The following is a 13937-nucleotide window of genomic DNA, read 5'->3' on the forward strand; positions in this document are numbered from 1 at the left end:
TCCTCCCACCCAGTCTTGCATCCTTCTCCTTCTTTCCATAGGTACCAATCCCTACTAACCATCTGGCACCCAAATTCCGTTTCAGCATCTGCTCTGGGGAAAACACCCTGCAACAGTGTCAGGGAAAGGGCTGAGCATGGCACCATAAGTGTCATGTGCTGGTCAGAGCTGACCACCACAGTGGACCACAGCTGGTGAGGGCTGTACAGCTACATGGGGAAGGTAAGGGAGAACTTGATGGCTGCCAGTGTCCCTCCCACCAAGACTGGAGTGGACTCCACTGCTCCCATTAGAGGGAAGGGGGTAAATTCCAGAAGTGGTGGGGTGGAGGGTTAGGGGAGATGTATCAGCCACTGCCTCTCTGGCCTGCAAACTGCTTCAGCAGCAAGGACACATGCTGATTGGGATTTATTAATACCCAAGGCCCCCGAGAAGGTCTAGGGTACAAAGGTCAGGTCTACTGCCAACTACAGGACAGGCAGCAGGCAGGCTATGTTCCCATGTGCAGCAGCAGCAGCACTGACAGGCAGTGGGCAGCTGAGGCCAGAACCTGCTGCTGTTTGCCAGCACACACCACATCTCAGAGACCAAGCCCCTGAGGATGGTATCTCCCTCCCCAGGCCCACTGAGGCCAACTCCCCCTGCTGTACTCTAAGGAAACTGGCCAAACCACATGAATGTGTCTGTCACTGCAGGGACAAGGCACATAGTTTTCTGGACCCTAGTGCCTAGTTCCCCAAACAGACTTCTTGAAGTAACAAATGCCAAGATAGGGTCCATCTCTCCAGTCAACTGCCCTTCCTGGTTAAAATGCCCCACAGAAAAGGTGGCAGGGGTCAAGTACAGGGGACAGTAGGCTGCTGTAAGAAGAGCCTGACTGAGTTAGGTGACTCAAGCAAAGGCAGGTCTCAAAGAAACCCACAGGCCACCCTGCTCCCCTGCTCACCCCAGTCCTCACCCACAAAGCCACTTTCCCAGGCTGCTGGCCCTGACGCTGGCCCTCCCTTTCCTCCAGCCTGCTACTGTCCCTCACACCACAGAAGGTATCGTCATGGAGCCACAGTAGTAACCTCACTCCTGTGCACCCCATTATTTTCTCTACAGGACTGGTATGTGTTTACCCCCACCCCCACCACCCTTACACTCCATGAAAGCAGGCACCACAACCAGAGGCACTGTCTCTCCACAACTCCTGCTGGGTGAGTGAGGAAAGACTGAAGAAAAAGAAAGTCACTGCGGTCCCTCCACAAACGCTAAACGCCAGCACAAGAGGTCTGACTGGGAAGCCTCTGGGAGTGCTTAGGTCTGGGGCACAGCTGTTGCTTTCCAAAAAGAGTTAGAGCAGACTGCCAGCACCCAACCCCCATGAAGCAGCGGCAGCGAAGATGGTTCTGGCAGCTGCAAAGGGAGTTGAGCTGAGGGGCAGGATGATGGCAAGGGGGCCTCCGCCAGATGCAGCTGGAGGGCTGAGGCCTGAGACAAGCTGGCTCACTCTGGACTGGCCCTGTCTCAGAGCTCTCCCATCCTTCCCATGCAAACCATCTAAGCCCTATTGGTTCTGCCCACCCACATTTAAGGACACCAGCCTGCCCTCCCTCTCCCAGGCCCCACTCACCCGGTGGGTCTTGCTATAGGTGTAGAGGAAGGCCAGTCGGTACAGACTCTTGTAGTGCTGGGGGAAGCGGCTCAGGCACAGGTGAAAGGAAGCAATGCACCGCTCCGTGAGGAACTGGCGCTGTTCCTCAGCACCGGCTGGCAGTCCCTGAGGGAAGACCACTGGTTCCCCTTGAGGGTCACCTCTCTTTTTCCCATCCCACAAAGCAGGCGCAGACACCAGGGGCTTGACAGGGATGCAAACAGTGGCTGGGGGGTCTGCTGCGGGCTTCTGGATGCTTTGCTCTGCAGCCCGGAAGCTTTCTGTGCTCTCCAAAGACTCCTCTGTTTTTCCTACAGTTGAAAAGGAAAACAAAGTCACCCTGATTTCAGACCCTGCCAATGTCGCCACCTGTCACCAGCAATGGAGGCACCTCAATGAGGCACTTAGCACAGATGGGCTGGTGCCTGTGCTGGATGGGCACCCACCAGTGGAAGGTACAAGGCCAAGCGCTGGCTCTGCCACAACTGGCCGGGCCTGTGGTCATCTGGCCTCTTGCCCTATAAAACAGGAGTTCCCGGTTGCCTCGCAGCAGAGGGCCCCAAAGGCTACAAAGTAGGAGTTATAATCTGCTCCTGTTCCTCCCCACTGAACGGCAGCACGGCTGTCCCATCTCCAGGACCAGCACAGTGTCTGGGGAAATAGCCTGCAGAAGGCAAGTGTTGTCACCACCATCATCAAATAAAACAGCCAAGGAAGGCTCACAAAGCGCTATGCTAGCTCCACATCTCACTGCCTCCGGTCACAGCCTATCCCACATCTCTCCAGGGCTGCTGTGTATGAGCGAAGAGCTTACCCACAGACCCCACTTGAAGGGAGCCCAGAGCCCGAATGCCCAGCCCCACTCCACTGGGGACCAGGGGAGCCAGGCAGCATAGGACAGCCCAGGCAGAGCCCCAGGGTGATGACAATGGCTACAGAGTCTCAGGCTAGTTCCTAAAGTGTAGGGTCCTTGGATGCAAATAGAGGAGGCTGTTTAGCCCAGGTGGGAAGGACAGAAGAGGACAGGGAGGGGACCATGGAGAGCGCCAGGGCAATGCCAAAATGGCCTCTGGCCTGTAGCTCTTGCACACCCTGCACATCCTGCCCGAAGAAGGGCAGAGAGGGCCCATTCCAAAGACAGTCTGCATTACAGGTTGAGCTCCTGGCAGCCCTGTCCCTTACTGTAGGAGAGGCCTGGAGGAAGCTGGCACCTGCTGGGGCAGGGCCCAGGGGGCAAGACTAAGGCCAAGTTCCCCTCACTCCATGTCAAAGTATAGCCAGGCAGAAGTCCGATGTACAGAACACTTAGCCACCATCACTCTTCTTGTTGAGGCAAGAATCTGAGCAGTCGGTCACTCTCAGAGCTCCCCTCAGCCACCTGCCATCCCTGCTCCCCAGAGACTACTCTGCGTGTATCCTGGGCTTCAGTCAAAGCCCTCTGCTCAAAAAAGGGAGATTTTTTTTTTTCATACAGGCCTGATTTAACTCACACTAAAAACAAAACACATTTATGACATTTAGAATGCAGAGACTTTTTAATATAACTATTTACCAAGGAAAAAAAGTAAGGCACATTGACATGGGCATGGTTTTCCCAGATTGGGCTGTGGGGGCCCTCACAATGACAAGTGCCGCTAAGCACAAACGGTATATCAGGTTCCACGCCAGCACCGTCAGGAACTGCCTCATTTAATCCTTACAACCCTAGGTGTGGGTACTGGGATCATTCCCATCCTATACGGAGAACAATGGGTGCTCAGAGAGGGAAGTAACTTGCTCAGTTGAGAGGTTCTAGGACAGCAGGAGGAGGCACGAAGACAGAAGCCAGGCCAGGCCCAGCACCCCATGGAGCCTACAGTCTTCAGTTCTGCCCAGAATGCTACCAGGCATCACTGAGGTATGTCTTCATACCTCTGTCCTCTGCAGTCCCCTGGAGGTCTTTACTGGCCGGTCCTGCTTGGGCACCGAGTACAGGTACCCTCTTCTCTGCGTAAGGCTTCCGGGAGCCCTCCAGTGAGCTGGTGGGCTCACTAAAGAAGTCCTGTGTTGAGCTCGAGTCTGAGAGTGCCACAGCTGTGCTGTCCTGGCTTCGATCTGTGGAAAAGAGGGCAGGAACATGAACCCACACCACCTCCAAAATGGAGGGGCCTCCCCAGGGGGCCTCCTCTGCAAAGGAGATGGCCTGAACATAGCCACTGACCCTGCCGAGCCCAACCCATCTGGGAAGGCCCCAGAGCCACTCGCCAAAGGCACCAACCTCCACGGGCGCCTTCCTCAGGTTTCCCCAAACAGTGCTGTTCTGATAAATGTCCAACAACAGGCTCTCAGGTGAAAAAAAAAAGCCCTGGCTTGTAGCATTTACTGATTCTGTGGTGTAAATATTCCCATCATGCCTGATTTCAAACTGCCAGCATGAGGCTGGTGAATGCAGAGCTGAGAAGAGATGCACAGTAATCTCTATTACGTAGTGTTTCTACCACAGAGCTACAACAGAATTAACTGAAATAGGAAATAATTTGGCAAACATGTTTAACCTGTTGTTAAAAGCCAGGTGTGATATAGAATAAAAGTCTGGATACCTAGGAGTCATGGACTCAAAGGGTGTTTACGTTCGTTCCTTGGCGGGCTGTGGCCATCAGGGTGTGTAGAAAAGATTAGGGGCAGGGCAAAATTCTCGGGGAATTAGGGGGGCAGTGAACCTTTTATCTCCAGGGTACAGGAAAAGGGAAGAGAAAATACTCTGCCCTGAGGAAGGGCAGGAAAACTCCCACTAAGGGAATGACAGGATCTCTAAGAGTGTCCCACTTCTGAAATGCCGGGACACAGAGCCTGCCAAAGTCTGAGTCTGGACCAAAACAACGAAAAGCCCCGCTAGGCCCTACCCCAGGCTAGCAAGCACCAAGCACCAAGCAGAGCAGCCTACTGCAGAGAGAGAACAAGAGCAGGCTGGGAGACCCTCCCTGAGATACACCTAAGGCAAAAGATTGAACTGGAACATTGAGAAAAACTTTACAGCAAACTGGTCCCCACTCTACGCATAAGAACGTGAGAGGACTATGATGCTACTGGCGCACTGAAGGTTAGCAGAGCAACAACCTCCAACCCAGCTGGACTTGTGACTAGCTAGTTCAGATTCCCCTAGTAGCCTGGAAACAGAGTGAAGTCCACTCAAGGCATAGTGTTATTTATCTCGGTTTCTTCAGTCCTACGCATCATATCTGATATTCAATATAAAAATTACAAGGCACACGCATACACCAAAAAAGAAGGGGGAGGGTCTATACTCTCAAGAGATAAAATGGTCAGTAGAATCAGATTCAGAGATGGTTCAGATCTCAGTAATGCTTGATTGGAAATTTAAGATAATGAAGATTAACACGATTTTAATACATGTTTAAGGATGTAATATAAGACCTGAACATCACCTATGAAATGACAGAGAATTTCAGAAATAAGATGAAAATGAAAGCAAGAGTCTAAGGGAGATGAGAGAAATAGAAAAGCACAAGAACAGATGAAAAATGTCTTTGCCAGGTTTCTCAGACCTGACACAACTGAGAGGGAGAAAAACCAAAACTTGAAATTAGGTCAACAGAAATAATCCAAACCAGGAGAAAAAAGACAGAAGGACAGGCAGAAAGGGGGGATTCAGAATGGAGCATCCAAGATCTAACCCATCAATTAGAGTCACAGAAAGAGATGAGAGAGAAACAGACCAAAAACAATGTTTTAAGATACAATAACTACAGCACTCTCCTAGCATGCACAGGCCACAGGGTTGATCTCTGACAGAGAGAGAGAGACAGAGAGACAGAGAGACAGAGAGAGAGAGAGAGAGAGAGAGAGAGAATTTCCCTAAAACAATAGATATCAAATCACAAGAATCTCAGAGAACACCAAGCAAGAAAAAGATACACATATGTATTAAATAGCATAAGAAAAAATCATTGCCAGAGCACATTCAAACTGCTGAAAACCAAAGATATAGAAAAAATCTTAAAGGCAATCAGAGGAAGATATCACATATACAGAAGCAAAGTTAAGATTTACAGCCAATTTCTCATCAGAAACTATGCAAGTCAGACAATACCTTTAAAGTGCTAAAAGCAAAAAACAGTAAATTCAGAATTTTTTTTTCTTCTGAGACAGGATCTTATCTCCTTCCTAGGCTGGGCTCAAACTTGCGATTCTCCCAGAGTGCTAGGATTACAGGTGTGCACTACCATGCAACTCAGAATTCTACACTCGGTAAAAATACCTCCCTCCTAAGGTGCAGGAGAAACTAAGGACTTTTTGCAGTCAAACAAAAACTAAGAGGGTTCAGTACCAGCAGATCTGAGTTACAAGAAATGTTAAAAGCTGGGCATGGTGGTCAGTGCATGCCTCTAATGCCAGCACTCGGGAGACCACCACTACCACCCCTCAAAAAGTATTTTGTTAACCCTGAGGCAAAAAGTATATGCTTTAAGAAAGAGACATTACAGCTGGGCATGGTGGCACATACCTATCTCCCAGCTACTTGGAAAACTAGTTCTCAAGTTCAAGGGCACCCAGGACAACTTAGCAAGACCCTTAAAAGGATGGGGCGGGGTACAAAGATTATAATAGGGATAAAATAGTCATTAAAAAAATTTTTGTCTTGAACTTTGAATCTGAAACTCAATGAACTTGAAATCAAGAGGGCTAAGTTCAAATTCCTCGTGTGTCCCTCACTGGTTCTGTGACCTTTAAGGCCCTGCCCCAATGTGAACTATACCACGTATCATCTCAGAGAGGCCCAAGCCACACGGCTCGTGGGGACACGAGGGGAAAGGCAGACACAGTACTCTAGGGCCCTCCAACCTACGTTCAGCTAGCTACCTTAAAAACCTAGTATTGGCTGATGTATTAGCACCTTCTAGGCAGTCTCCCAGGACCCACCAAGAAGACCTGTGTGAGCCACTCAGTGGGCAAACTTACAGCAAAACACAAAGACATTTCCACAAAGTTAAAAGCCTAGACCAGTGAGGGTGAGCCCTGGCACACGCGCCACAGCAGGCTGTTTGTATCACTGAAAGCGCTACAAGGTTTGTCATCACTGACCCAGACACTGGACGACCAGGCTATACAGGTGAATTCTGCTCTATCACTTACTAGCTCTGAGAGACCAGGCAAATGCCATGATTACTTACACTTCAGTTTCCCTGCATGTAAAGCTGTGATAATACAAGTGTTTAGTTAACAGAATTATCATGAAGATCACACAGGTTAGCACATACACAGCATTTGAATCAGTGCCTGATACGTAGTAAATGTTCATGAAATGTCAGCTCAATCATCCACACTATTATTTCAGAGATTATTTTATTGCTAATGTCTCAAATTTGTTATGATAGATTTAGTTCTAAACAGGCACAGGGTTTGCTGATGGCCTACTGAAGCTGAGGCCTGAGCAACAGCATGTTGACAGGGTGGTGAGCAGTTCCCAGGCACTGACACAGCCTCGTCCAAGCAGGCCGGCCCGCACACAGGGACACTGGGACAGAGGGCTCTTCCCTTACTTGCAAGGCCAGATTCCAACCAATAAGCAGGAAGCAGGGGTCAGAAGCAGGCCTGCAGTCCTCGAAAGAGATTCCAAACCTCAGTCCCCATTGTGAGCCCATTCACTATCCCTGTGGAAAGGCAGGCCCATCAGTGCACACCCTTAGCTTCAGGAGCTACCGTCACTGTCGGAGCGCCAAAGTCAGGGTCCCATTCCCCCTTCTAATCTCAGATCTGCAAATTGCAGGCTTGGATGGATGATTTTGCTGCTTTTCAGACCCCCAATTCATGGTTTTCAACACACTTTCCACTGTCTCCCCACTTCTGCCCTTGACACACATTACGCTCCCCCTCGGGGGGGGGGCGGCTGGCCTAGTGTCTGGCACACTTGAGTGACAGTCCACTGACCCATCCTGCCCTGCAGCGTTCTCCTTGCCCCTGACATCGATGGCTTAGACAATGCTCAAGAGACCTCAGTCTCCAAAAGATGGCAGGGCATGCCCTGCAGTCAAGGTCCCCCTAAGAACCAAGCCAGGGCCAGCCCCTCAGTCACAGTAAGACCAGCTGACATCACTGTAGGCTGAGCAGCACATTCTGCAGCGAGCTCTAGGAAGCAAGCCTAGCCAGGATGATCTCACCCACTGGCACACTGCCTCTCAAGCTTACTGGCTCACACGCTGTTGGGCTCTGGGCCTAAAGGAATCGCCAGTTTAGTAGAATCCCAGCTGTGATCATTATGAAAACTGAGGATTGACTTAAGCAAATGGGAATTTACTTTCGATGTGCTAATGCCCATTTGATGCTGTAATGTGAGGGGACCACTGATCTGCCAGAGTGTGCAGGGAAGGCGGCCAGACCTCACCAGGAACCATATCTTGTAGGCAAGACAGGATAGCCTAGGCCAAGTGTGGGGGTGCATGCCTGTAATCCCAGCACTTGAGAGGTTGACGCAGGGGTATCGCCATGAGTTTGAGGACAGCCTGGGTTACATAGTGAGTTCAAGGCCAGCCTGAACTACACAGCAAGACCCTGTCTCAAAAAAAAAAAAAAAAAAAAGACAGAACGGTCTGTTGTGCTGTGGGCCTTTTGTACCCTTGAGCAACAGCCAATTGATTGGGAAGTTCCTGAGCCTCTTTTAAAATATATTCCACAGCAATAAGAGTCACAGCAGAGAAGCAGGGTATGCAGGAGCTCAGGGACCCGGGAGGGACAGGACTTCCTGTACCTTCTCAAGCCCTTCTCCAATCCTCTGACACTACTTCAGAAGCCAGACGGCCAAGCCTTTGAGGGTCTGCAAAGCAGAGCCAGGCACTGACCCTGGCGTACTGTGGCAATTCTAGGTAAGACCTTATCTCAGGGGTATTCATAGTAGCAAAGTGGCCCTATGGAAGGGATCCTTAATGAGGTCAAAGCCATGTGACCCTGTAGCACTACCTCCAGTCACAATGTTGGGGCAGAGCTGGCAAGGCAGGGGTCGCGCGCGCCCTTAGGTAGTGGCGTGTGGGAAGTGCTGGCCAAGATTCCTACCAAACCCTGGGCAGTGGCACCACAGGAGAACTCTGAGGACTTCTGCACCTAAGAAATAGACAATAAATTCATCTTTTCAGAGAGCCACCAAGGGGTCTCAAGGACCAGGGTTCCAGTTTCTGTCTACGCCTTTCAAGTTCTGCGGGTCTGAAGGGGAGGGCACATGCTGATTAGAAAGGGTTCTGGGCCTCACAATAGCATGTGCTGTGTCCTTCACGGTGCACTTTTATCTTGCTTTTTTCTTTTACTTGGGCCCAGGCTGCTCTGCAGTCAGTTTCTCCTGTACTCTTCACTTTCTCAAATTAAAAAAAAAAAGGTTCTGACTTTAAACTCTAAGAACTAACCAAAGGTTTCACACCAATAAGCTGGTCAGAAGGAAACTCAACTTTCATTGCTTTTACATTGAAAGGGTAAAAGGAGTGAAAGTCTCTTAAAGAATGGTTCTATCTACCTGGACAGGGGGTATCTCCTTGTCTCTCCTATCATGGTGAGTCCAACCTTCCCTCGTACAGCTGACGGAGGACTTCAGTGAGCCACAGACAAAAACAATGGTGGAAGAAGCTTGCCGGGAACGTCAAAATATGTAAAAAAAAGTCTCTCGTACCACCAGGGGTGCCGCCGGGGATGGGACAGCTCAAGGCTGGATGAGCTCAGCAGGGAGGTAACAGAGTCTCAGTGCTGGGAAGAAGTTTTTAGAGAATACAAGGCTAGCTTCAGACTCCCAGAGCTGGATGAGCTGGCTGGGCAGGCAGTAAAGAGGACTGTGCAGCCCCGGGCAGCCCCTCTCCTCCTGCTCTGGGAGGCCCCAGAGCAGGGCAGGAGAGGAAAGGACGCCGCTGTTTGCTGTCCTCTTCCCCTCTCCCAGCAGGCCCTTTTGCAGGGTCATCTCTCAGGCACCAGGTCCACAGCCACAGAAGGGCCAGTGCACCCAGAGAAGATCACACGTAGGGGAAACTTCTGGGAGAGAAGGGGCAAAGATTTCTAGGCTGGGACTCCCACCTATCAGCTTCATGCTTTTGGGCAAGAATTCACCCTTCCTGAGCCACATTCCACCTGCCTCTTGATCAGCTCAATTCAGTCTGATGTTTCCCGTGTACACTGGTAAGAGGAGCATGGAGAATGTACAGGTGGGTGTAGAGGCGGAGTTCTGGCTTGGGAAACACACACCTTCCAGTTGGCTGCTAACTGAACTTCCAGGTCTGCTCCATTCCCACCTCCTCCATGAAGCTGCTGTGGGTATTGCAGACCTTATCTAGAGTCCTGCAGCTGAGAGTCCAAAAGGGGTTGACATGTAACTTTGTGTGCTAATGGCCTGTGCTGAGCACTCAGAAGACCAGGTGGCTCTGCTGATGCTCCGTAGACAAGGCTGTCGACCCTGATAGAGATTCTCTTGTCTCGCCTGACCTTGCAAAGGGCCAGTGGTGAAGAGAAAGAAGCAGGAAGTACTGACTATTGTCCTGGCTCAACCACCACCTGGAGATGCTATGGAAGGGCCTGGGAGCAGGGGTTTTCTGAGTGCCCTGGTCCTGACAGAGGGAAAGACACCAATGAAAAGTTTTTGACATAGGAGAGCTCGACTCAGCCAAACTTCCCACGGCCTGTGCAGGGAGGACCTTGCGGGGCAACAGGCACAGTGAATAGGACCTGCAGGTACTACTTACTGCCCAGCCTGGCCCCAAGTCTCCAGAGCTGAGGGTGGATTTCTTTAAGGAGCTGCCTGGAAGCCAAAAGGAAAAATGACTGGCACCAGCAAGCAGGCTGCAAGCTGGCCCTGTTCTCCTTTCCAGAAGTTTTTCACCAGAAACTTCTCATAGTAATCAGCATTTATGGCAAGATTATAAACATTTCAACTTCTTACTGTTGATCATTGCAGCGTTTCACACTAATGTACATGGGCCACTCCACCTTCCCTGTGTGAATCCATAGGGTGAAGTGTGTCTGCCAGCCACTTGCTGAATTACTTGCCTGCCTCTAAGCCCTAGCACCTTCCACTCACCAGGTAGGACCCAAAAAATGAGAGCTGACTCGGAAGCCCACCCCACTTGCATGAGAGCTGGCTCTGTTGTCTTTCTTTATCTAGGTTTGACTCAGCTCAAATCCCTTGCATACCCCCAGTACTCTCAGAACGGTCTATAAGAGCTGTTTAGTTACAAGATGCAAGTTTCCAATATCCCTTTAAATGTGCTTGTGCCATTTGCTCCAGCGGTAAGAATAACAAAGCTCACAACTGTTTATTCTATCAGCTGAGGTCAGTGAGAGAGTCCAAGGAAAAAGACGTGGTTGTGCCATTAAGAGACTGTAGTGGTTCTGACTGGTGACCCCTGAAAAGATCATAGATCTCCTGCCAACTAAAAAACAACAGGTTTCTAAGAATCAAAAACTTGGGTGAAAAAATATTTTGAGAAATTTTTCAACTGGACAAGATCTGCTCCACCATCCAGGCATGGTGGACCATGCCTATAATCCCAGCACTTGGGAGGCTGAGGCTGGACGATCACTAAGAGTTCGAGGCCAGCCTGGGCTACAAAGTGAGTTTAAGGCCAGCCTGAACTGCAAAGAGAAACCTTGTCTCAAAAAGATTAAAAAAAAAAAAAAAATTAGGAAAAACTAAAAGTTTTTCCTGTAAAATCAGGAACAAGACAAGGGTGTACCTTGTCTCAAAAAAAGAAAAAAAAAAAAAAAAAAAAATCCCTGCCTGTCACTAGAAAAGGATGTGTCCATCAAGAACAAAGCTGGAGATGTGGGATGGAGATACCCATAGTAGGCATATCACAGAGATACCAGAAATCAAGCGGTCCTTGAGAGACAGAGAGAGAGAGAGAGAGAGAGAGAGAAAGGCAGCTGCAAAACAGAAAGCAGGAGAGCATCCCAAGGGAGAACCAGGCTGTGCCCCTGCCCCTTCTCAGCCAGTGTGGTACCAGGCACCTCAAAGCCACACACATTCAGCCAGGCACTGCTGCTGCCCTGCTGGGAATGTGATGCTCAGAGCAGGAAGAAGACAGCCCTGCTGTGCCTCTCTCAACGTGTGCTTCATGCCAGGGGAGATACTGACTGGGGAGGCCTCAGCCGGCTTTACACGTTTCCTAACCAAGGCAGGCGGGCAGCCTACTCTGGACATGAATGCCAGGAGAAGAGAAGCAGCTGGCAAGCTGGCATCCCACAGCCATCTGGTGAGTTTCCTAGGAAGGCTCTACAGACAAAGGATGATGGAGAGAATCGTTCGTCTGCCTCAGAGCCAAGAGAGAGGCCCTGCGACTGCATCACTCCCCTACTGCCTATAGGAAGGAGCCCACCCTTTGGAGCCCAGCTGTTCTCCCCACCCCTTTCCCCACAGTCTCTCTCTTTTTTTCTTGCCTACCCTAGTTACCTCAGCACCGAGATGCTGTAGAACTCTCTAATTCCATGTCTCGGTCCCCACGGCTCCCACCCACAGTGGTCTACAGCCTTCCTCCTACAGTGGCCTGCAGTGCTCTCTTATCTCCAGAAGACCTGAGGAGCTTGCTCCCTCCTGCCAGCTCATAACACTAACCACTGCCCCAAGGCAGCACCTATGGAAACAGATCCAACCTGGCAGCAGGAATCCAGGCACCCTCATCTTTGTTTTCCTCACAGTGCCCTCTTCCCTGCCTACACACAGCAGCTGCTCAACAAATCCCATGAATAGCTACTGGCCAACGAGATTTTCAGAAAAATAAGAATAAGAGAGAGAGAGAGAGAGCAAAAGAAGGGTCTGCCTTTCAACAGTCTCCTCATTCCCTACCCCAGGGGGAACAGCAGGACAGCCTGAGGTCTCCCTGAAGTGTTTCCCATGTTGAGAGAGTCTATTTACAGAAGTATAATATTCCCACCAGAAACTGACCTATGCATGGCCTAAGAAGGGAGGCCGCTAGGCAGAGGGAAGGCCAGGTCTGCCCTTCAGGCCTGACTGCCACTTGTAGCTCCTGATCCTGTACAGCACAGCCCATGGACTGTAGACAGGGCCACCTCAGAGTGTCTCGGCTACTCTGAGAATGTGGTATTTAAGAATCTGTTGGTTTTGTTATATTTTTTTTAAGCAAGAAAAAAGCAAAGCAATGAAAATACAAGACTAAGCCACCTGCCAGGCAGGTGAACAAGTGATCAGTAGGTAGAGACCACCACAGCCTCTGTATCCGGCCAGAAGTGAGCACATGGGCCGTAGGCAGAAGCAGGCACATCAAACACACACTCTCCAAATCACAGGACCAGTGGATATGAAGGTGCTCCTGGTCGCAGGGGAAGCAGGGAGCCGGACTGAGGGCTGAGCATGCGGTCTGCGCTGTTCCCCAAAGCGAGCCGTGACAGGTGCAAGCAGAAAGACAAAGCCTGGAGAACAGAGTGTGGTCAGGGTTAGGGGCAGCACGGGCAATATTGGTGGAGGTAACGTGGGGCAAACAGGCAAGGATGAGCACAGACAGCACAAGACAGATGGCGACAGCACGGTGGGTGAGGATGGATGGCTGTGAAGGAGATTTGGCATTGGGTACTCTGGGCTCTCCAGGAAGGTGCACACTACAAACTGAGGTGCAGGCCAGCATCAGAGGCTCCTCCAGCAGCTCTGGGCCCCAGCGGGCAGCAGCTGCAACCATGGACACCAGCCCCCAAGGCACCTACTCTTCTCCCTTATACCACCATACCCCACAGTAAACCAGTGCACCCCTCAGAGCTTGGTTTTGCTTTGCTTCTCAAGAAGGCCTTCCACCTCGAGCCAGGCCAGGTCCCTCTGGGATAGGCAAACTCACCTCTCCAGGGCTAACTCTGGTTGCAGCCAACCTTCAGCTATGTAACTGACTGACGCTCATCTGCTTCCTCTAAACTTGCAGCAGGAACTATGACTGCCCTGTGCACCTAGCACAGTACTGACAGAACACCTGGATGGATGTGGTTACAGGTTGGCCAAAGAACCCTTGCAGTCACAGGGCCGGCCTCTGACTTCTGACGTCCTTCATGGCTGTGGCATTCTGAGGTGACATGGAACATGACAGGCAGATAGTGAATCTTAGACCAACAGAGCTGCTATAGACATATTCCAAAGACTGGTTAAGTCAGACCAAGTGAAGGCCCACGCCATTCCAGAACAGCCTGCTCCCTTCCTCTACTGAGGCAACAAGGTGAGAAATGCACTTGATGTAATCTGTCAGGTCAGTCAGGTGCGGGGCTTTTCCTGGCCATGACATCATGCACAGAGTGAACTGAGTGGGGGGAGAGAGACCTCACTCTGCCTGGATGGGTACCT

The 13937-nt window shown here is 50.6% G+C and overlaps 1 protein-coding gene across 6 annotated transcripts in view; it reads right to left on the reverse strand.

Moving 5' to 3' along the window:
- Nucleotides 1-13937, reverse strand: part of Cabin1 (calcineurin binding protein 1) — a 150568-nt gene that overhangs the window by 55210 nt on the left and 81421 nt on the right. For all 6 annotated transcript variants that reach the window (XM_013520399.1, XM_013520400.1, XM_013520401.1 and 3 more), the window contains exons 27-28: nucleotides 3548-3730; nucleotides 1616-1947 (exon numbers count right to left, since the gene is read on the reverse strand). In XM_013520399.1, the coding sequence (XP_013375853.1) occupies nucleotides 1616-1947; nucleotides 3548-3730 (515 nt within the window). The remainder of the gene's footprint in view (nucleotides 1-1615; nucleotides 1948-3547; nucleotides 3731-13937) is intronic.

This window comes from Chinchilla lanigera, unplaced genomic scaffold (assembly GCF_000276665.1).
Source record: "Chinchilla lanigera isolate Chin_1 unplaced genomic scaffold, ChiLan1.0 scaffold00054, whole genome shotgun sequence".
NCBI lineage: Eukaryota > Metazoa > Chordata > Mammalia > Rodentia > Chinchillidae > Chinchilla > Chinchilla lanigera.